This window comes from Schistocerca gregaria, chromosome 8 (assembly GCF_023897955.1).
Source record: "Schistocerca gregaria isolate iqSchGreg1 chromosome 8, iqSchGreg1.2, whole genome shotgun sequence".
Taxonomy (NCBI): domain Eukaryota; kingdom Metazoa; phylum Arthropoda; class Insecta; order Orthoptera; family Acrididae; genus Schistocerca; species Schistocerca gregaria.
Genome location: NC_064927.1, coordinates 321,372,420 through 321,390,019, shown reverse-complemented (window position 1 = coordinate 321,390,019; position 17,600 = coordinate 321,372,420). Strand labels below are relative to the sequence as shown.

The 17,600-nt window shown below is 37.7% G+C and overlaps 1 protein-coding gene across 9 annotated transcripts in view; it reads left to right on the top strand.

Annotated features, from left to right (window-relative positions):
• The window catches only part of LOC126284265 (RIMS-binding protein 2-like), a 1,431,128-nt gene that overhangs the window by 636,069 nt on the left and 777,459 nt on the right, over positions 1–17,600 (top strand). For all 9 annotated transcript variants that reach the window (XM_049983077.1, XM_049983076.1, XM_049983073.1 and 6 more), the window contains exon 12: positions 8,905–9,100. In XM_049983077.1, coding sequence (XP_049839034.1) covers positions 8,905–9,100 — 196 coding nt within the window. The remainder of the gene's footprint in view (positions 1–8,904; positions 9,101–17,600) is intronic.

Here is a 17,600-nt window from a genome sequence, read left to right as displayed (position 1 = left end):
AGTGAAGTAAGGAATCGGAAAAAGAAAGTCGGATACGGCCTTTCTGCCATACATTCCAATAGTGATGGACAGAATCAGTCGTATATTGCACAAACATTGCGTAAAGATGATTTTCAAACTGACAAAGAAGATCAAAAGGTGCCTTAGATCGGCAAAGGAGAAAAGGGACCCACAGTGGCGGGAATATACCATATACTATACACATGCAGAAAAGTTTATCTTGGGATGACTGGACCATCAATTAACACCAGGATCAAAGAGCATAATTGACATTGCAGGTTGGGGCAGGTGGAGAAATCGGTCATGGCAGAGCATGCACTGAGTGAGACCGACCATGTAATAAAATTTGCCGACATGGAAGTTCTGGCTGTAGAGAAGCACTATCACACACACTTGTTCCGAGAAGCTGTATAAATACAAACACAGGCGAGCAGTTTCAACAAGAAAGAGGAAAGCCTTAAAGTAAACGGATCCTGTCTTCCCGTACTGTAGTGAACGATCGTTGCAGGTAGCAAGAGGAGAACCGCACTGGAAATGACTGCGGAGAAGACCTCGGCTATTGGCGAGCCAGGTACATATAGTCTGCAGCCGCGATGTTGGCTCAAGTTCACCACCGGCAATGAAGGCTGAAGCTTTGACAATGCCAATTAGATGAATGTCGGCCGAAGAACCCAAGACAGGAGCCAATAGGCAGTTTGTCAACAGGTGGCCACAAAAGCCTTAACAATTTTGTACTACTGGGTTCATTTGCTTACCTTTGGAAGAGAAAATCAGAAACTGTCTGTGTTGTAATAAGCCTTCACCCACGAGAAAGGTGGAAAAGCAAGCAGCACTGTCCGTTGCCAGCGTGGCGCTTTTTTGATGTATGAAATCATATTCCAAATACTTCTGCACAAGAGGGACAGTAGTTGGCAGTGCTTGCTGCATGTTATAGTTGTGGTCTATTTCACCTGACAGGTTAGGGTTCAAGTGCAGACAGATGTTTGGATCACTTGTCCTGTCTGTTGACACCTGATAACTTGGGAGTTGAATGTTCCCTTTCCTTCACAGTGTTACTAATGAAGTTAGTCTGTGATTTGTCCTCCACTGCTTTGTTATCGTCACTGCAACTGACATTTTCAGTTTTGATTTCATTTGTTGCCATGTTCATATTGGCAACATCTTGTGTCTGGCTATCTGGCAATGGACAGGCAATGAAGTGCCTAGCTGCTGTACTCATTTTTTTTATTGTTTTGCAGAATGATAAAATAAATGAATACTTTTGAAAATGAAATATTCTCTTTGTAATAGTCAAGATACCATTACACAACCCATTCAGTGGTGCCTCGCTGATATGTATCAAAATGCATTGTTGGCATAACACAATTGTATGCACACATTCCTCTCCCAAAAATTAATTTTCTATCCAAATGTCTAAATATTTTATGAGAATGTTTCATTTTGGGAATTGAATTAGGAATGGTGCTACAGTCACTATTGGCAGAGATGCTACTAAGCGAAGTCATGCACACAGTGGACTGTGGATTTTCCTACATTTTCTTTGGCTTTTTTTATCCTTTTGGAATTAATTGTCCAACTGGTTATGTTTAATGTTTTTCACATCATGTGATTTCCATCCTTCCTGCGATAATGTAGTATCCCATTCATGAAACAGAAAAAGATAACAATAAGTATAATAGAAAATTTACAAAATTATATAATTATTTTAAATTATTACATACATGCTAACTCTCTCCTAGTGGCAATGCTCTAGTGTAGGTCACCTAGGGAGAGAGATGATGTGAATTGTTCAGAGCTGACATAGTTATGCTAAAGCACCAGAAATTGTTAAGTCCAGAAATGTGCAGGCATGGAAGTATGCGGTTTGATTGAACATTAATTCCTTTGAGTTTTGATGTATGGCTTGATATTTATCTCATCTTCCAAATGATGTACAACAATGTCAATGTGACTGCAGTGGCTATTCTGTCTTCATGTTGACGTCTTCTCCAGAAAGGTCCATTAAAAAATTCAAGTCTTTGTCACATCAGGATGTGGGGATTAGGGCCTAGCTCAGTAAGAGACTAAAACTTTTATGAACATGATATTGGGAGGGTGCAAGAACATACATCTTTATCACACCAGCTCAAAAGAGCGACAGACACTGTGAAAATAAACAACTGACATAATAAAGAAATTGATAGTATAGGTTTCAGTTTTCTGTCAGTGTACTCAGATACAGTTGTACTTCCCTATGATGGAGACGGCACAAATAAGAATCATTACAAATATTTATTTACATGTGTAGGGCATTTAGAGAACCTACACACTGCTACACCAGCTGAGCTTTCACAGAACACCATTTACCTTATGGGTATGTAGGTGGCAGTCATAACAATTGCTTTCTTTGATTTCTGGGAAAATATGCATTTGTGGACCCCACATATGATAATGAAAATCCTCAGTTTTCAATTATCTGTCTACCCTCTCCATTTTGAGTCAATTATGCATTGTGAATTTAGGGCTGATTTGATCAAAAAAGGGAGGAGGGGTAGTGTAGAGCCAAAATATCTTAGAATCTTTCATTCCAGGTTGTACACAAGCAACCTGCCAAGTATAACTGGTTGGCAGAGTGTGAGGCACTACTGTTGTCAACAAGATCAAACAAATAGCTGCAGCAAATGACTATGATGACACACCTATTAACAACCGCATACAGAAAAGAAGAGAAAAAAAGAGTAAACCAGCAGGTTCACAGAGTATAAAAAAGAAAGTGATGACTCGCATAACATTTATAAGCAAACACTCGTACAAAACAACAGATATTTTCAAACCATACAACATTAACATCACTTTCACAAAGCATAACATACTACAACACACACTGAGACACTACCTAAACACATTCAATCAGACATTTTCAAAATAGTGTGTAGCTCTCTCTGTAGGCAGACGAGAGTTACAAGAAGAATACAACTCACCATAAGGGCATACCACACAAACAGTTATGCTAAATCAGCTATGGCTGTTCACATTAAAGGCACTGGCCACCCATTTAAGGACATTGTGAATGATTTTCATGCATTACAAGAAACAGACAAGGTGCTCAAAATGCATGTGAGTGAAGAACTAGAAAGTTTCATTGATTTTTTAGCACATATGACTGTTTTTGAAGTAATCAGCGTCTTTTTATATCATGAAAAGTTGTGGCAGAATTAAATAATGTAAGAATAAAGGTAACAACATAAATTTCTTCAATAATTTCTGCAATGTGAAATACGTTCTTCAGTATAAATGAGTTAACTGAGGGAAAAAATTCTTGACATTATCAAAATAAAAAGAAAAACTAAATAAACATACTATTTAATATATGCTATAACATGAAGATGCTTATAAAAAAAGTATTCTCATTGTGTTTGCTATCTTAGCAAATGGAATAAATTTTTCTTGGCACTTACAAGTTTTTAGAATGCAAACAACTAAATGTGGAAGTCATAAGTAATGGTGTTGTGTGCATTATTGTGCTTTGTGTGCAAGACAAATACATAATCAATGAAAATGTACATAAGGACATAAGTTAGATGTTGGAACATACATCTCAATCTCACTTAAGGTACACACTAAAATGTAAGTGGATAGATAAAAATCAACTCACTAAGTGGCAGCAGGAGAACACACTCATAAAAGAAGGCTATACTAATGCAAGCTTTTAAAGACAGTGGGTCCTTCTTCCAGCAGAAGGGTTGAAGGGAAAGGAAGAGGAGTGAAAGAAAAGGATTGGAGATGTTCAGAAAAAGGGATAGATTTTGGAAAAGTCATCCAGAGCTGCAAGTCATGAGAGACTTACTGGATGGGATAAGTAGGAAAAACTGATTGTTGGGGACTGCACCAGATGAGATTTGAAAACCTGGGAGCTTAAACATGGAAGACAGGTTAATATGCAAGACAGAGACTACTGCAAAAACATTGTGTATGAGTTAATAAGAGAGAAAACTTAAGTGCATTGCACATAACAGAGATGATAGGGGAATGGCATAAAATGGACATATACTATCAAAGAGGGAGCCCCCTGTGAAACGACACGTCATATACCAGCTGTTGAGTAAACACTGTTCAGCCTTTTACGTCAACATGACTACCATCAAGTTCTCAGTTTGGATGAATGAGCATAGACAGAGGGTATTTACTGGTAACACACAATATCCTACTGCAGAGTATGCTCTACAACATGACAGTCGTGTCCTAATTGCCTTTTTCCCCCAGACACCAGGTCAACAGAAATCCACAGGTAGGAACTGGTGCTGAAACACCTGGCCTTAATTTACTTTAATTTCTTCCATCTAAGCATTTCTTCACAGTAGCTACTCCGTTCTTCACTCCATTTTAGTTTTCCACATCTTTCATTTTCTTGCCCGCAATTTTTCACCATCTCCCTCCCACCACTGTTACGTACAGTGCACTTAGCTTTTCACTCTTAAAAACTCATGCATGTTGTTTAAGCAGTAATCTCTGTCTTGCATACTACTGTGTCTTCAACCTTTCAACTATGATTTTCAAATCTCATCTGGTGCAGTCCTCAACAACCAGTCTTTCCTTCTCATCCTGTCCTGTAAGTTTCTTCTGACCTGCAGTTCTGGGTGACTTCTCTGATATCTACCCCTTTCCCTAAACCTCTCCAGTTCTTTCCCTTCACACCTCCCCCTTGTCCTTCAAACCTTCTGCTGCAAGAAAAACGTACTATCTCCAAAAGCTTGCATAAATATAATCTTCTTCTATGTGTGTGTTCTCCTGCTGCTGCTGCTTGGTGAGTAGATTTTTTTATCTATCCAAGTACATTGTGTTGTCAAAAATTGATTATTTTTGTTGTTAAGATACACACTGAAGTAAGTGAAATCTCTGTACAGGATTAAATTTTAGTACATAACCTCACTGACACACCCAGCAAATAAAACCTCATCGCACTTCGGATTAATGTATATGTAACTCACTTCAAATTAATGTATGTAACTGTAAAGTACATCATGGTGGCAAAATGTGGCAAAAACATGTCAAGATAATAAATATTAGTAAAAAGTGATTGAAGCAGAAAAAATTGTTTCATAAATTTATAACACAGTTGCAGACCTCAACTAAATCTATACAACATGGATAAATTTAAGAAATGCCACTACTACTTCCCAAAGGACATATGGTCTGCATTGGAAGCTCCTATATCTCATGGTAGTGAGATTTACTAACTGAGGCTGAAATATTTTAAGACATTACTCCTTCCCATAAGATGCAGTTATGAAGAGATAAACAAAATTGTGTTAAATGATGAAAGATGTTAAGTTTCGTAACACATATTACTGTTTTTGAAGTAACCAATATCTTTTTTATATTATGGAAAGATGTGGTTGCATGTAAATAATCTAAGAATAAAGGCAACAACTCGCACTATAGTAGAGGTGTTGAGTCATAAACAGCAACATAAACGAGACAGGAAACATCACTACCTTTCAAACAAATCCTTTTTAAAGCTAGAGTACATAATACACACACACACACACACACACACACACACACACACACATACATCTGTACAACTACCATGTGCCTGCTGATTCCACAGTGCCAAGACTGCAGTTGTGCTGGTTGACTGGCATGATGGTTTGTCTCGAGTGGATTGGAATGTGTGATACCCTCAGAAGAAGAGCCACATGTGAAAGCAGCCCATTTCATATACCTATCTCTGCTGCAGTTTCTGCACAGCATTTTATGTCGGCATGACCACCAACCACCAGAATGAATGGTCACCTACGAACTGGAGCTGAAAGCAGAGTTGATCTCCAAGTGTCAGAACGTGCTGCTAAACAAAACATTCCTGATTTCAGTGGTTGCTTCACTACCTGTTCCATTTAGGTCTCTGCTCTAGCATCAACTTTTCTGAACATCATAGATGGAAGTTGTTCTTGCAACATCCTTTGCTCTCAAAATATTCCTGGTGTCGATCTCCATTAGCTCTCTGCTTCACACTCACCTCCATCTTGCCCCAGGACACTAACTTCACCCTCTTCTTCACAGACTCTCTTTTCTGTTCTGTCTCCCCTGCCAAGAAGATCTATATCTACAACTACATCCATGTTCTGCAAACCAGTGTAAAGAGCATGGCAAATGTTATTTCCCATTCTCCTAGTTATTACAGGTTCTTTTCATCCAATTCATGTATGGAGTGTGGGAAGAATTATTGTTTTAATGCCTCTGTATGTGGGACAAGTAATCTGATTTTATCCTCATGATCCTACTGGAGAGAGTTGTAATATATTTGTAGATTCATCATTTAAAGCAGCTTCATGAAACTTAAGTGGGCTCTGTTTGCATCTGTCTACAAGTGTCTTGCAGTTTAGTTTCATCTGCTTCTCTGTGACACTCTCCCGAGGATAACAAGCCATTGGTGTCCATTGGTGCTACCCTTCTCTGTATACATTCAATATATTCTATTAGTCCTATTTTGTATGCATCCCACATACTTGAGCGTTCTTCTGCTATGGCTCACATGACAGATTTTCATGCAGTCACCTTTGTAGGCTCCTCCATGTCATCATCATTGTCTGCTCTGCAAACTCACTGGTGCTGGTCCCCATGTGTCACATTGTTATCCTGTGCACCTGCTACCTATCAAAACCTGCATTCTGACCAAGTACACAAGCTGCCTCCCTCCAGACTGTCAGCCACTCTTACCCGGTCCTTGCTCCCACTTAGCACCAAGTTATTTGATACTCTGCTAGTGAAATGTTACTACTCACTTTGCAATTTCATGAAAGATATCTTGATGTTTAAAACAGGATATCACTTATATTTTGCGTTGTTATGTAAATATAGCTGCTCATTCGCAGTAAAAATTAAATTAATTTTAAAATACTTTTCTATTTAATTAGCTACCACATCACTTCTGTAAATTATATTTTTGACAAGTCTCACGTACCACAATCACTCAATTAATAACTGTATATCACTAGATAAATAAATCGCAATTTGAAAATTATATTGGTACAAAATGTCAAGAGTATGTTGAAGAAAGTGTTTGGTTTTACACTTACAGCATTCTGGGAGAACTTTGTGTTTATTGTTGATTTTGTAATGAATATCCTTTATTGTATTCCAGGTCAGAGTGCTTCCTTTTACACAGTTTACAGCATGGCACTTTACACAGTATAACAGAACATGATTGACTCAGTTGGTACTTTCCAGAAACATAACTTCTTACAAGATCACACAATGTTACTGATGCACCTTGTAGTATAATGTGTCAATAGTTTACAGAGAAGGGAATGTTTGAAGAAGAATACTCATAAGTAGTTCTCTGCGTAGGAGGGGCCATACAGTATTTAATGAAAATAATGTTACATCCTTGTATTGTGCTAACATTTACAGGGGTAAGACCAAAAAAAAAAAAAAATATGAAAATACCAAAAACATAACACATTACCATTCCTAATACAGTATAGGAAACCCATTTCATTTAAAATAGCTTCCAGTTGTCTCAGAATGGATAAATGCAGATCCTATATCGTTTCAAGGGAATCTTCATTCCTGTTGCAAAATTGTGGGAAGTTCTGGTAATGATGATGGAGGTTTATAGCAATCATGCAACCTTCTCTCCAAAGTAGATCACAATGGGTCAATAACATTGAGACCTGGTGACCGTAGTAGCCAGGGGAGATGCAAAAATTCACTGTTGTGCTCATGAAATGAGTGTTGGATGATGCAAGCTGCATCTTCTATGGGATGTGCTTGATCAGCCAAAATGGTCAAATAACCCTAGGCAGTAATTCACTCTGGCAGAGTACCCTGCAAAAATCATCACCAAAAAACTGCTACTGGAGCTCCCTTCATGTTGTGATGCTGACACTGTTCATGAGTGCAAAATTCAGTTCTGCAGTGACTTTTGCAGCTGTTTTCCTCTTATTTTTCATCATAATCCTCTTCAGTGACCACCGGTCAGATCACCAACACACATTTTCATCCTTATTATGACTCAGTGGATGATGTCTTTCCACTTTCCCTGCATGCAGTATAAATCTTTGATACGGTGCCTCTCAAAACACCAAAAACTTCAGCTTCCTTGGTTCTGAAAGCACACTTCATATGAGGACCAACAATTTGCCTGCATTCAAATTCATTTAGCTCCAACACAATGCACTACACAGAACACCATTTTGACCATACTGATACTTGCGACCTATTGGGGACATTGCATAGGTGTTGTTCATGGTCAAATACAACAGTGCAGGCTGCAGCCTTGACTAGCTTCTCCATTTATGTTCAAGCATGCATTTAAAATGTCATGAAAATAGTATCAAATGTGGCTACATTGATTATAATTTTATCATAAGGTCACTCTTTTTCTGGACAGGCACCACAGCCTTGATCAATTTGAGGAAAGACATCATTATATTGGGCTGTATTTTAAAAATTGCATTTTATTCATCTATACATCTATAACAGATGCAAATACATCGTCCTTATCTCATCATACAAAAATTGCATGCCATGTATAATGGTGCATAACACAGTCATCAAAGTGCATCGTGTCATGATGTGCACCTTCCAAACACAGCCGATACAGCTGTTGTGGTACTGGCACACAATTTTAAATTTATGTGAATGAGAAGTAAAATGGATTTCTCATTACTGCACCTCTGATTGCTCTGACACTCTGAGTGAGTTGAGTCAGTGTAGTGCTGTTATATTCTCCTCACTACTTCCAATTCTGTATTTTAAATTGGAGGTTACTTCTCAGACAGCCTTTCTCTGTGTTGACAGTGCTGACAGACACAGTTGTTTGTTAGTCAGTATGATATTTCTGGAATAGTTGTCCAGTGTCACATACTGCTAAATTTGTTCTCTACCCCAGAAAGTAATAAAAAAAATTTTAATGTGCAGGATGGTTTTTTTGATGGAGAGCTCCTGGATGGTCGTCGAGGTTTGGTTCCTTCCAATTTCATCCAAAAATTAGTTGGAGAGGACCTTCTGGAATTTCACCAAGCTGTTGTCCAAGGACTGAGGGACTGTGATGATAGTGCTTCCACCAATGTTGGTCAAGAATTGGAGTTTTCAGGACATGAAATAATGCCCCTCGGTGAGGATTCCTTTTCTTCACACTTTTCTTTGATTTGTAACGTATTATGTCTGGAGATCACAGTACATTGGAAACTGCCTACTCATTACAGTTTTTTAGTTTGGATATAAATCTTATTGTTGTAGAAACCTGAGAGATCATCAGAAGCAATCAAGTCTCAGTTCATTAGTAATATAAACATACTTTCAGTTGTAGTTGTAAAGTATGGTTTATACTTATTTTCAGTAATGTCTAGTACCTGAACTCTATAAGTAATATAATACATACTTCCAATGATGCCATTTTCTTTGACTCAACAAAAAATTGTGTGCTTCACAAACACTCAGTTCCAATAGACATGCTTTCATATTTCTTTTGAATAGTTGAACTAATAGCTTGACTTTTAAATGAAATCACTTTTGTTTTTTGTGTGAATAGAGTATAATTATGTAAAATCATATTTGTTCCTTGTGTTTTACTTCTGGGATGTCATACTGAAGGTAACTATTGTGATAGTTCTCTATATGTGCATCATAAAATAAATAATGATAGCAACTCTTAGTTACAAATGTTCTATAGTTGTATTACAATGAGAGCTAGGTGTAATGCTCTACATATTATCCTCACTGCATTACTTTATGATGTAGAACCATTGTTTGCTTCCATTTGATGGCCCCACAGTTGGGTACCATGTCATATATTCATGAATAATCCATTCATATTTTTTCCTGTATTTAAGGATGGACAACCAGGTGTACAGGTTAATTGCAATACGTTTGGTGCTGCTCTACCTCCAACAATAGATCCTGTTATGCTACAGTGTTGTTGTGGTCTCAGTCTGTACATGTCAGTAGCACATTAGAAGTAGAGTATTAATCACATGTTAACTTGTTAATTATGGCTACAAGTTCTCATTATTATTCATACACAACTAATGAAAAACTTAAAATTTCTGAAGAAGAAGAGAACACTGGAAACCTTGGAGCTGGGAGAAAATACAACATGAGTGAGTGTTATATTCATGACTGGCAATAAAACAAAATGGAGCTTCAGTATAAGAATGGTATTCACTGGGAATTTCATGGCCAAAAAATGAAACATTCAGACCTCAAAAATAGACTCTGTAATTATATAGTTGAGAAGCAACAATATGGATGTGTAGTGAGTAGTGAAATGTGTCCTCAAAGCACTGGCTTAAGTAAAAAACTAGACATCACAGCCTCGGAGCTAGCTATCATGATATTTCAATCAAAAAGGATTAGGATTCTGGAGGCAAACTACCATCAGTAACAGCTTCCGGGTGATTAAGTGAAAAAAGCAGGAATATTCATTGTTATGTGATAAATTCGTGACATGAACGTTCCTTTATATAAGCACTGCTGGTAACATCGATCAAGATGGGAATTCAGCTAATGATGCGAGCCGGTGGAAGTTAGAAGCAAAGATGTACAGTGCTGTTTGTAACAGTTGAGTGACAAAAGCTACCACCTTATGTGGTAATTAAAAGGAAAACTGTTCCAAAAACATCACTGGAAAGCATATTGGTTATAGCAAATCCAAAAGAGTGGATAGATGAAGACTTTGGGCTTGGCAGGATGACGCAAGTGTTGCAGTGTTACCATTGTGCGTTGTATTATCTCTGAAGATCTAACATCTGTCCTGCAATGGCTAAATGTGTGTATAAATCAGCCATTCGAAGCTGTACTCACACAGCAATATACACAATGGATAGCATACACACATGAATACAAATTGAAGCCAATAATTTTCCCCCGTCCGTTAAAAGTAGGGTGTGCAGATTATTCAGTGGCATGAATTATTCGCTTTTGTATAGTATATTATGACTGTCATCAAGTATACTAAATGACTTGAAGCTGTAGAATACTAACACAAGGTGGAAATTTACTTACTTAAGACATTGTTTATGTTTATGCCAAAATGATTTGGGATAAATTTTCATTGACATTTGATTGTTTTAAATAAAATGTAGGTTCTGTAGTGTGTCTTGATGATAGATGCAAAGCGAGTATGCATTACACGAGATGGTTATCTGTCATTCTGTGTATTATTTTAAGATCTCTAGAGTTTTTGACAAAATGCACTAGCATTATATTACAGGATACCGATTAAATCTTATTCTTCATCCTCTTCTTTAGCACTGCAGCTCTTGATGGGCCTTGGCCTGCTCAACAACCTGCCTCTACCTGTCTGTTCCCTACTTCTTTCTTCCATCCTCAGATCTCCATCTTTGTAAGGTCATTGTCCAGACATATTACTATTGGTCAGCCCTTGTGTCTGATGGAATGCAATCTTCTTTTCATTATTCTTTCTGACCTCCTGTCATAACCATCCTCCTCATGTGCCCTGACCAGGATATTCTCGGATATTTAACGAATTTCACTGTATCTTTCCCTTGTATAACTGTTGTATGTAATGACTGTATCTTACTCTCCAACCCTGTGCCTGTCTCAGAAGACCAAAATTTCTGTAGGATTTTCTTCAATGCATTTAGGTAGTTTATATGTGACTACTGACATATTTCATAACCTTACATATTATAGAAATGTATGTCAATATGTATGTACAAGTTCTGTTCAAAAAGTTCTGGAACATTCATAATTTCCCACCAGTGGTGTGCTGTAGCGAAATGCAGTTGGCATCCCTGGACATACCTGTGTCTAATGTGTAACTACTGGAAGTTTCATTGTTGTATTCTGTTAATTATTATTCAGTGCTGTATTGATTAGAACATTGTGTTGCACAGAATGCAAATTTAAAGGTGGCAGAGTTAGAGGAGCTATGCATCTACATTAAATTTTGTGACAGACCAAAGAAAATATTCACAGAGACACACCTAATGATGAAGGAAGCCTACAGTGATGAGTGCTTAAGCTGTAATCGACATTATAAATGGTTCACACAGTTTAAAAATGGCCAGACGGAAGTTAAAGGTTACCCTCGTTCAGGACGCCCTTCAGTGTCTACTGGCGACACTCATGTCAGAAACGTCAATGAAATTGTGCATGCTAATCAAAAACTGACTGTCTGAGAGATTGCAAAAGAGTGTAACACTTCAGTTGGATTGTGTCATGAAATCCTGACACAGCATCTTTGAATGCATTGTGTTGGTGTCAAGTTCAGCCCACAGCTCGTGAATCGAGACTAGAAAGACCTTCGCCTTGCAATCAATGAGGAGATTTTGGATCGAGGAAATGAGAATGAGGTGCTCCTTAGATTAGATTAGATTAGATTTACTTTCATTCCAATTGATCCATAGTGAATAGGTCCTCCAGGATGTAGAACATGTCAGAAAAACAAATATACATGACAAATATTTACAACTAAAACAAATAAGCTATTGTCCCATTCCACAGGTCCCAAGTGGAATGATCATCATTTTTTAATGAACACTAAATGAAAGAGTCATTTTACAAATATACTAATGCACTGAAATTAAAAATAAAAAAGTTTATTTATCTATTTTTAATGTAATAAATGTGTAATACAACTAATAATAATTCTTATTTACAATGAACATATTATTGGACTGACATTGTGCAGACGTTATATTTATAATGTAACTCACCAACCGAAAGCATTGATAGACACTCGCGCGCGCGCGCACACACACACACACACACACACACACACACACACACACACACACACACACACATATCTATCAACGCGTACACAGACACAAGCAGACATGATGTTGAGGTTTGCTGGAAAGGTTGTGGAGGGTGAGTAAGTTGCCTTTCCAGAGGTGGGAAACCAGGAGACTGGATAGTTTTTTGAAGTGGAGGGTGGCATGCTGTTCTAATTTGCAGTTGGCTTGTAGGAGGATGCTCTGAACAGCCGGTGTGGATTTGGGAGAGGAAAGATTGAGGACTTTTATTAAGGATAGGAGTTGACAGGTATGACGGTTGATGGGTATAACCTCTTGGCTTTTCATAACCTCTTGGCTCATCTCTATGAAATCCCCAAACCACCTTTCCTACCCTCTGGCTCCTACCCTTGCAACCGCCCCCGGTGTAAAACCTGTCCGATGCTCCTTCCCAACACCACCTACTCCAGTCCTGTAACCCGGAAGGTGTACACAATCAAAGGCAGAGCCACATGTGAAAGCACCCACGTGATTTACCAACTGACCTACCTACACTGTGAAGATTTCTATGTGGGAATGATGAGCAACAAACTGTCCATTCACATGAATGGACACAGGCAGACAGTGTTTGTTATCAATGAGGATCACCCTGTGGCTAAACATGCCTTGGTGCACGGCCAACACGTCTTGGCAGAGTGTTACACTGTCTGGGTTATCTGCATACTTCCCACTAACACCAACCTATCAGATCTCTGGAGATGGGAACTTGCCCTTCATTATATCCTCTCTTCGCCTTAGCCACCAGGCCTCAACCTCCGCTAATTTCAAGTTGCCGCCACTCATACCTCACCTATCATTCAACAATATCTTTGCCTCTGTACTTCTGTCTTGACTGACATCTGTGCCCAAACTCTTTGCCTTTACAAATGTCTGCTTGTGTCTGTGTATGTGTGGATGGATATGTGTGAGTGCGCGCGCGAGTGTAAATCTGTCCTTTTTTCCCCCTAAGGCAAGTTTTTCCACTCCCTGGATTGGAATGACTCCTTACCCACTCCTTTAAAACCCACATCCTTTTGTCTTTCCCTCTCCTTCTTTGTTTTCCTGACGAAGCAACCGTTGGTTATGAAAGCTTGAATTTTTTGTGTGTATGTTTGTGTTTGTTTGTGTGTCTATCAACATGCCAGCGCTTTCATTTGGTAAGTTCAAATCAGTTGGTTTTACTGAGAATTTCATCAATGGAGTAGAAGGAGTTGGCCACCAATAAATCCTTGACTCCTCTCTTAAACTGAATTTCATTGGTTGTTAAGCTTTTTATGGCTGCTGGCAAGTTATTGAAAATGTGTGTTCCTGAATAATGCACACCTTTTTGTACAAGACTAAGTGACTTTAAATCCTTGTGAAGATTATTCTTATTTCTAGTATTACTTCCATGAGTTGAGCTGTTGGTTTGAAAAAGTGATGTATTTTTAATGGTAAATATCATTAAGGAATAAATATATTGGGAAGCAGTAGTTAGTATCCCTAAATCCCTAAACAGGCTTCTGCAGGATGTTCTTGTGTTCACACCGCATATAACTCTTACTGCACGTTTTTGTGCCTGGAAAATTTTAGCTTGGCGTGATGAATTATCCCAAAAAATTATCCCATATTACATTATGGAATGAAAGTAAGCATAGTATGTCAGCTTTTCCATTTTTATATCCCCTATGTCTGACACAATTCACATTGCAAATAGAGATTTATTAAGATGCTTCAGCAGTTCTGTGGTGTGCTCCTCCCAGTTGAAATTTATTATCAAGCTGTAATCCCAAGAATTTAACACTGTCCACTTCTTCTATTTGCTTGTCATCGTATGTTAGGCATATACTCGAGGGACATCCCTTACAAGTTCTGAACTGCATGTAGCATGTTTTTTCAAAGTTTAGTGACAAAGAATTGGCTAGGAACCAGTGATTAATGTCCAAAAATATTTCATTAGCCCATCTTTCTAATACTACACTTGTTTTGCTATTCTTGCATTGTTTGTATCATCGGCAAACAAAACGAACTTGGCATCTGGTAATGTTGCTGATGAAAGGTCATTGATAAACACAATAAAAAGTAAGGGCCCCAAAGTGGAACCTCGTGGGACCCCATATGTACTTAGTTCCCAGTTGGATGATGCCTGATAGCTTGATACATGTCTCTTTCCTAGTAACACCCTTTGTTTTGTGCCAGAGATATAAGATCTGAACCATTTTGCAGCGTTTCCTGTTACAGTATAATATTCTAATTTATTTAAAAGGATATTGTGATTTACACAGTCAAATGCCTTTGACAGATCACAAAATATACTAGTTGTCTGCAATTTTTTCTCTAATGAATGTAGCACATTTTCACTGTAAGTGTAGATAGCCTTCTCAATATCAGAACCCTTTAGAAATCCAAACTGTGACTTTGACAGTATGTTATTTGAGATAAGATGGTTATAAAGCCGATTGTTCATTACTTTTTCTAAAATTTTTGAGAATGCTGGCAACAGTAAAACTGGACTGAAATGTGATGCTATTTATTTATTTCCCTTCTTAAACAGTGGCTTAACTTCAGCATATTTTAACCATTCAGGAAATATTCCACTGATAAACGACTTGCTACACAGATAAATTAATATGTTACTTAGCTCAGAATCACATTTTTTAATTAATTTTTTTGATATTTCATCATACCCACTAGATGTTTTTGATTTTAAAGATTTTATAATGGACATTATTTCTGCTGGGGTAGTGAGGGTCAAATTCATATTATGGATGTTACTTGAAATGTCTGGTCTGAGGTATTCCAGAGCAGCATGTACCAAACCTGACAGCCCCACCTTTTCAGTAACAGTTATAAAATGTTTGTTAAAAAGTTCTGCAGCACTATACACATCTGTCACCAATGTATCATTTACTCTTAATTCTATTTGTTCCTCTTCACGTCTGGTTCTACCGGTCTCCTCCTTCACTATATCCCATATTGTCTTTATTTTGCTATCTGATATGACTGTCTTTTCCTTGTAATGTATTTGCTTTGTTGTCCGTATTACAGTCTTTAATATTTTGCAGTATTTCTTGTACTGTCCTATAGCATCAACATCGGAACTGTTTCAGATTGGCAGATACAGTTTTCTTTTTGTTTTACAAGATACCCCTGTTCCTTGAGTAATCCATGGCTTCTTTGTTCTAACCTTGGTAAGTTATGGGGGAAAACAGTGTTCGAATAAGGTAAGCACTTTATTAGCAAAAGTGTTATATTTTTCAATCATGCCATGAGCACTGTAAACATCAGTCCAGTGAATGTCTCTTAGGAGTGTCCTGAAATAATCAATTTTTGGTTTATTGATTACCCTCTTGAGCTCAGATTTAACAGATTTTATATCCTGTTCAGTATTAACATTTAACAGAATTAACTGCTTGTCTTGGTCTGAGAGGCCATTGACTATTGGTTTTGTAATACAATTTTGTTCATTGGACTTTTCTATAAAAATATTATCAATAGCTGTATGTGAGCAATTGGCTACTCTAGTGGGGAACCTTACAGTGTGAATTAAGCTGAATGATAGTGTTACTAACTCAAATAAATTCTTATTTGGAGAGTCTTAAGGAAATCTACACTGAAATCACCAGTAACCACTATTTCTTTGTTTTTGGTTGTTAAATGGGCCAGTACAGCTTCAAGGTGGTTTACCAACAGATTAAAGTTACCTGCAGGTGCTCGATATACAGTTGATATTATGAAGAATTTTTTTTGTGAAATTCTACTACTGTTGCACATGATTCCTTCTGCTGTTCTAGGCAACATTTATGAATTTCTATGTTCTTAAATTTATAAAAGTTCCAGATGAATGTGGCAACTCCTCCTTTCTCCATTTCTGATCTACAAAAGTGAGATGCTAACCTAAACCTTGTAACACATAAAAGTTATATACCAACGGTCACATGATGTTCAGAGAGGCAGATTATGTTAGCTGAGTTTGAAGAGTCTCATTGATCTGTGCAGATAGTTAATTCATTAATTTTATTTCTCAGACCTCGAATATTTTGATGCAATGAAGATAGCTGACATTTCACAATGACGGAATGAAAATTGGGTAGAGTTAAAATATCTGCTGACTGTTGAAAATTCTTAAGCAATAGCTGTTTATGCTGATGTAATAACCTAGAATTATGTCGTTTTGTTTCTTTCTCAAACTGGAAGTTTGTCTTGGCTGTAACCTCTCTTAAAATTTGGTTTCTTTCTGCCCTCTCTACCCAAAAAAAGGGTCTTTTCTGAACCCTATACCCACTGGTTTTTACCACTGATACAAGTGCCTCCCCCCTTTAACTTTTCTGCTATTTTCCCAGACAATTTACCCTTCCCCTTCCTGTTTAGGTGAATGCCATGCCTAGTATAATCCCACCTATTGAGAGAATCAACAGGAACCACAACAATGTGTGATCCTGCACCCGACATAAGCAACCGTTCCTGTTGCCACTTCCCACCTCTCTTTACCCTTCTCATCCTTAACCTGTCAAGATCTCTTTTGGCCTTGTCTAACTTAGCCTGAAGGGCAGCAATTTTCCCCTCCTGTTCTAGTATCTTCCTATCTCTACTACAAATCCTACAAAACCATTGATGAGTGTCATTTACTTCCCCTATTCCCACACCACTACAGTCACCCACATGGAAAAAACTACAGCACCCATCACACCAAAGCCCCGACCTAACAATCCTATGGCAAGTGAAGCACTTTTCACTCATGATAAACCTATCAGATTTACTAAGAATAAGTCTGTTAAATTACAGATAAACATGAAAATATGGTTCCACAAATTTGGCCTATACGCATCAGTGTGCAAACAAAAACAACAGTGCAAAGTTTCTGAAACAACAACTTAAACTTTAAGCTACTTTCTG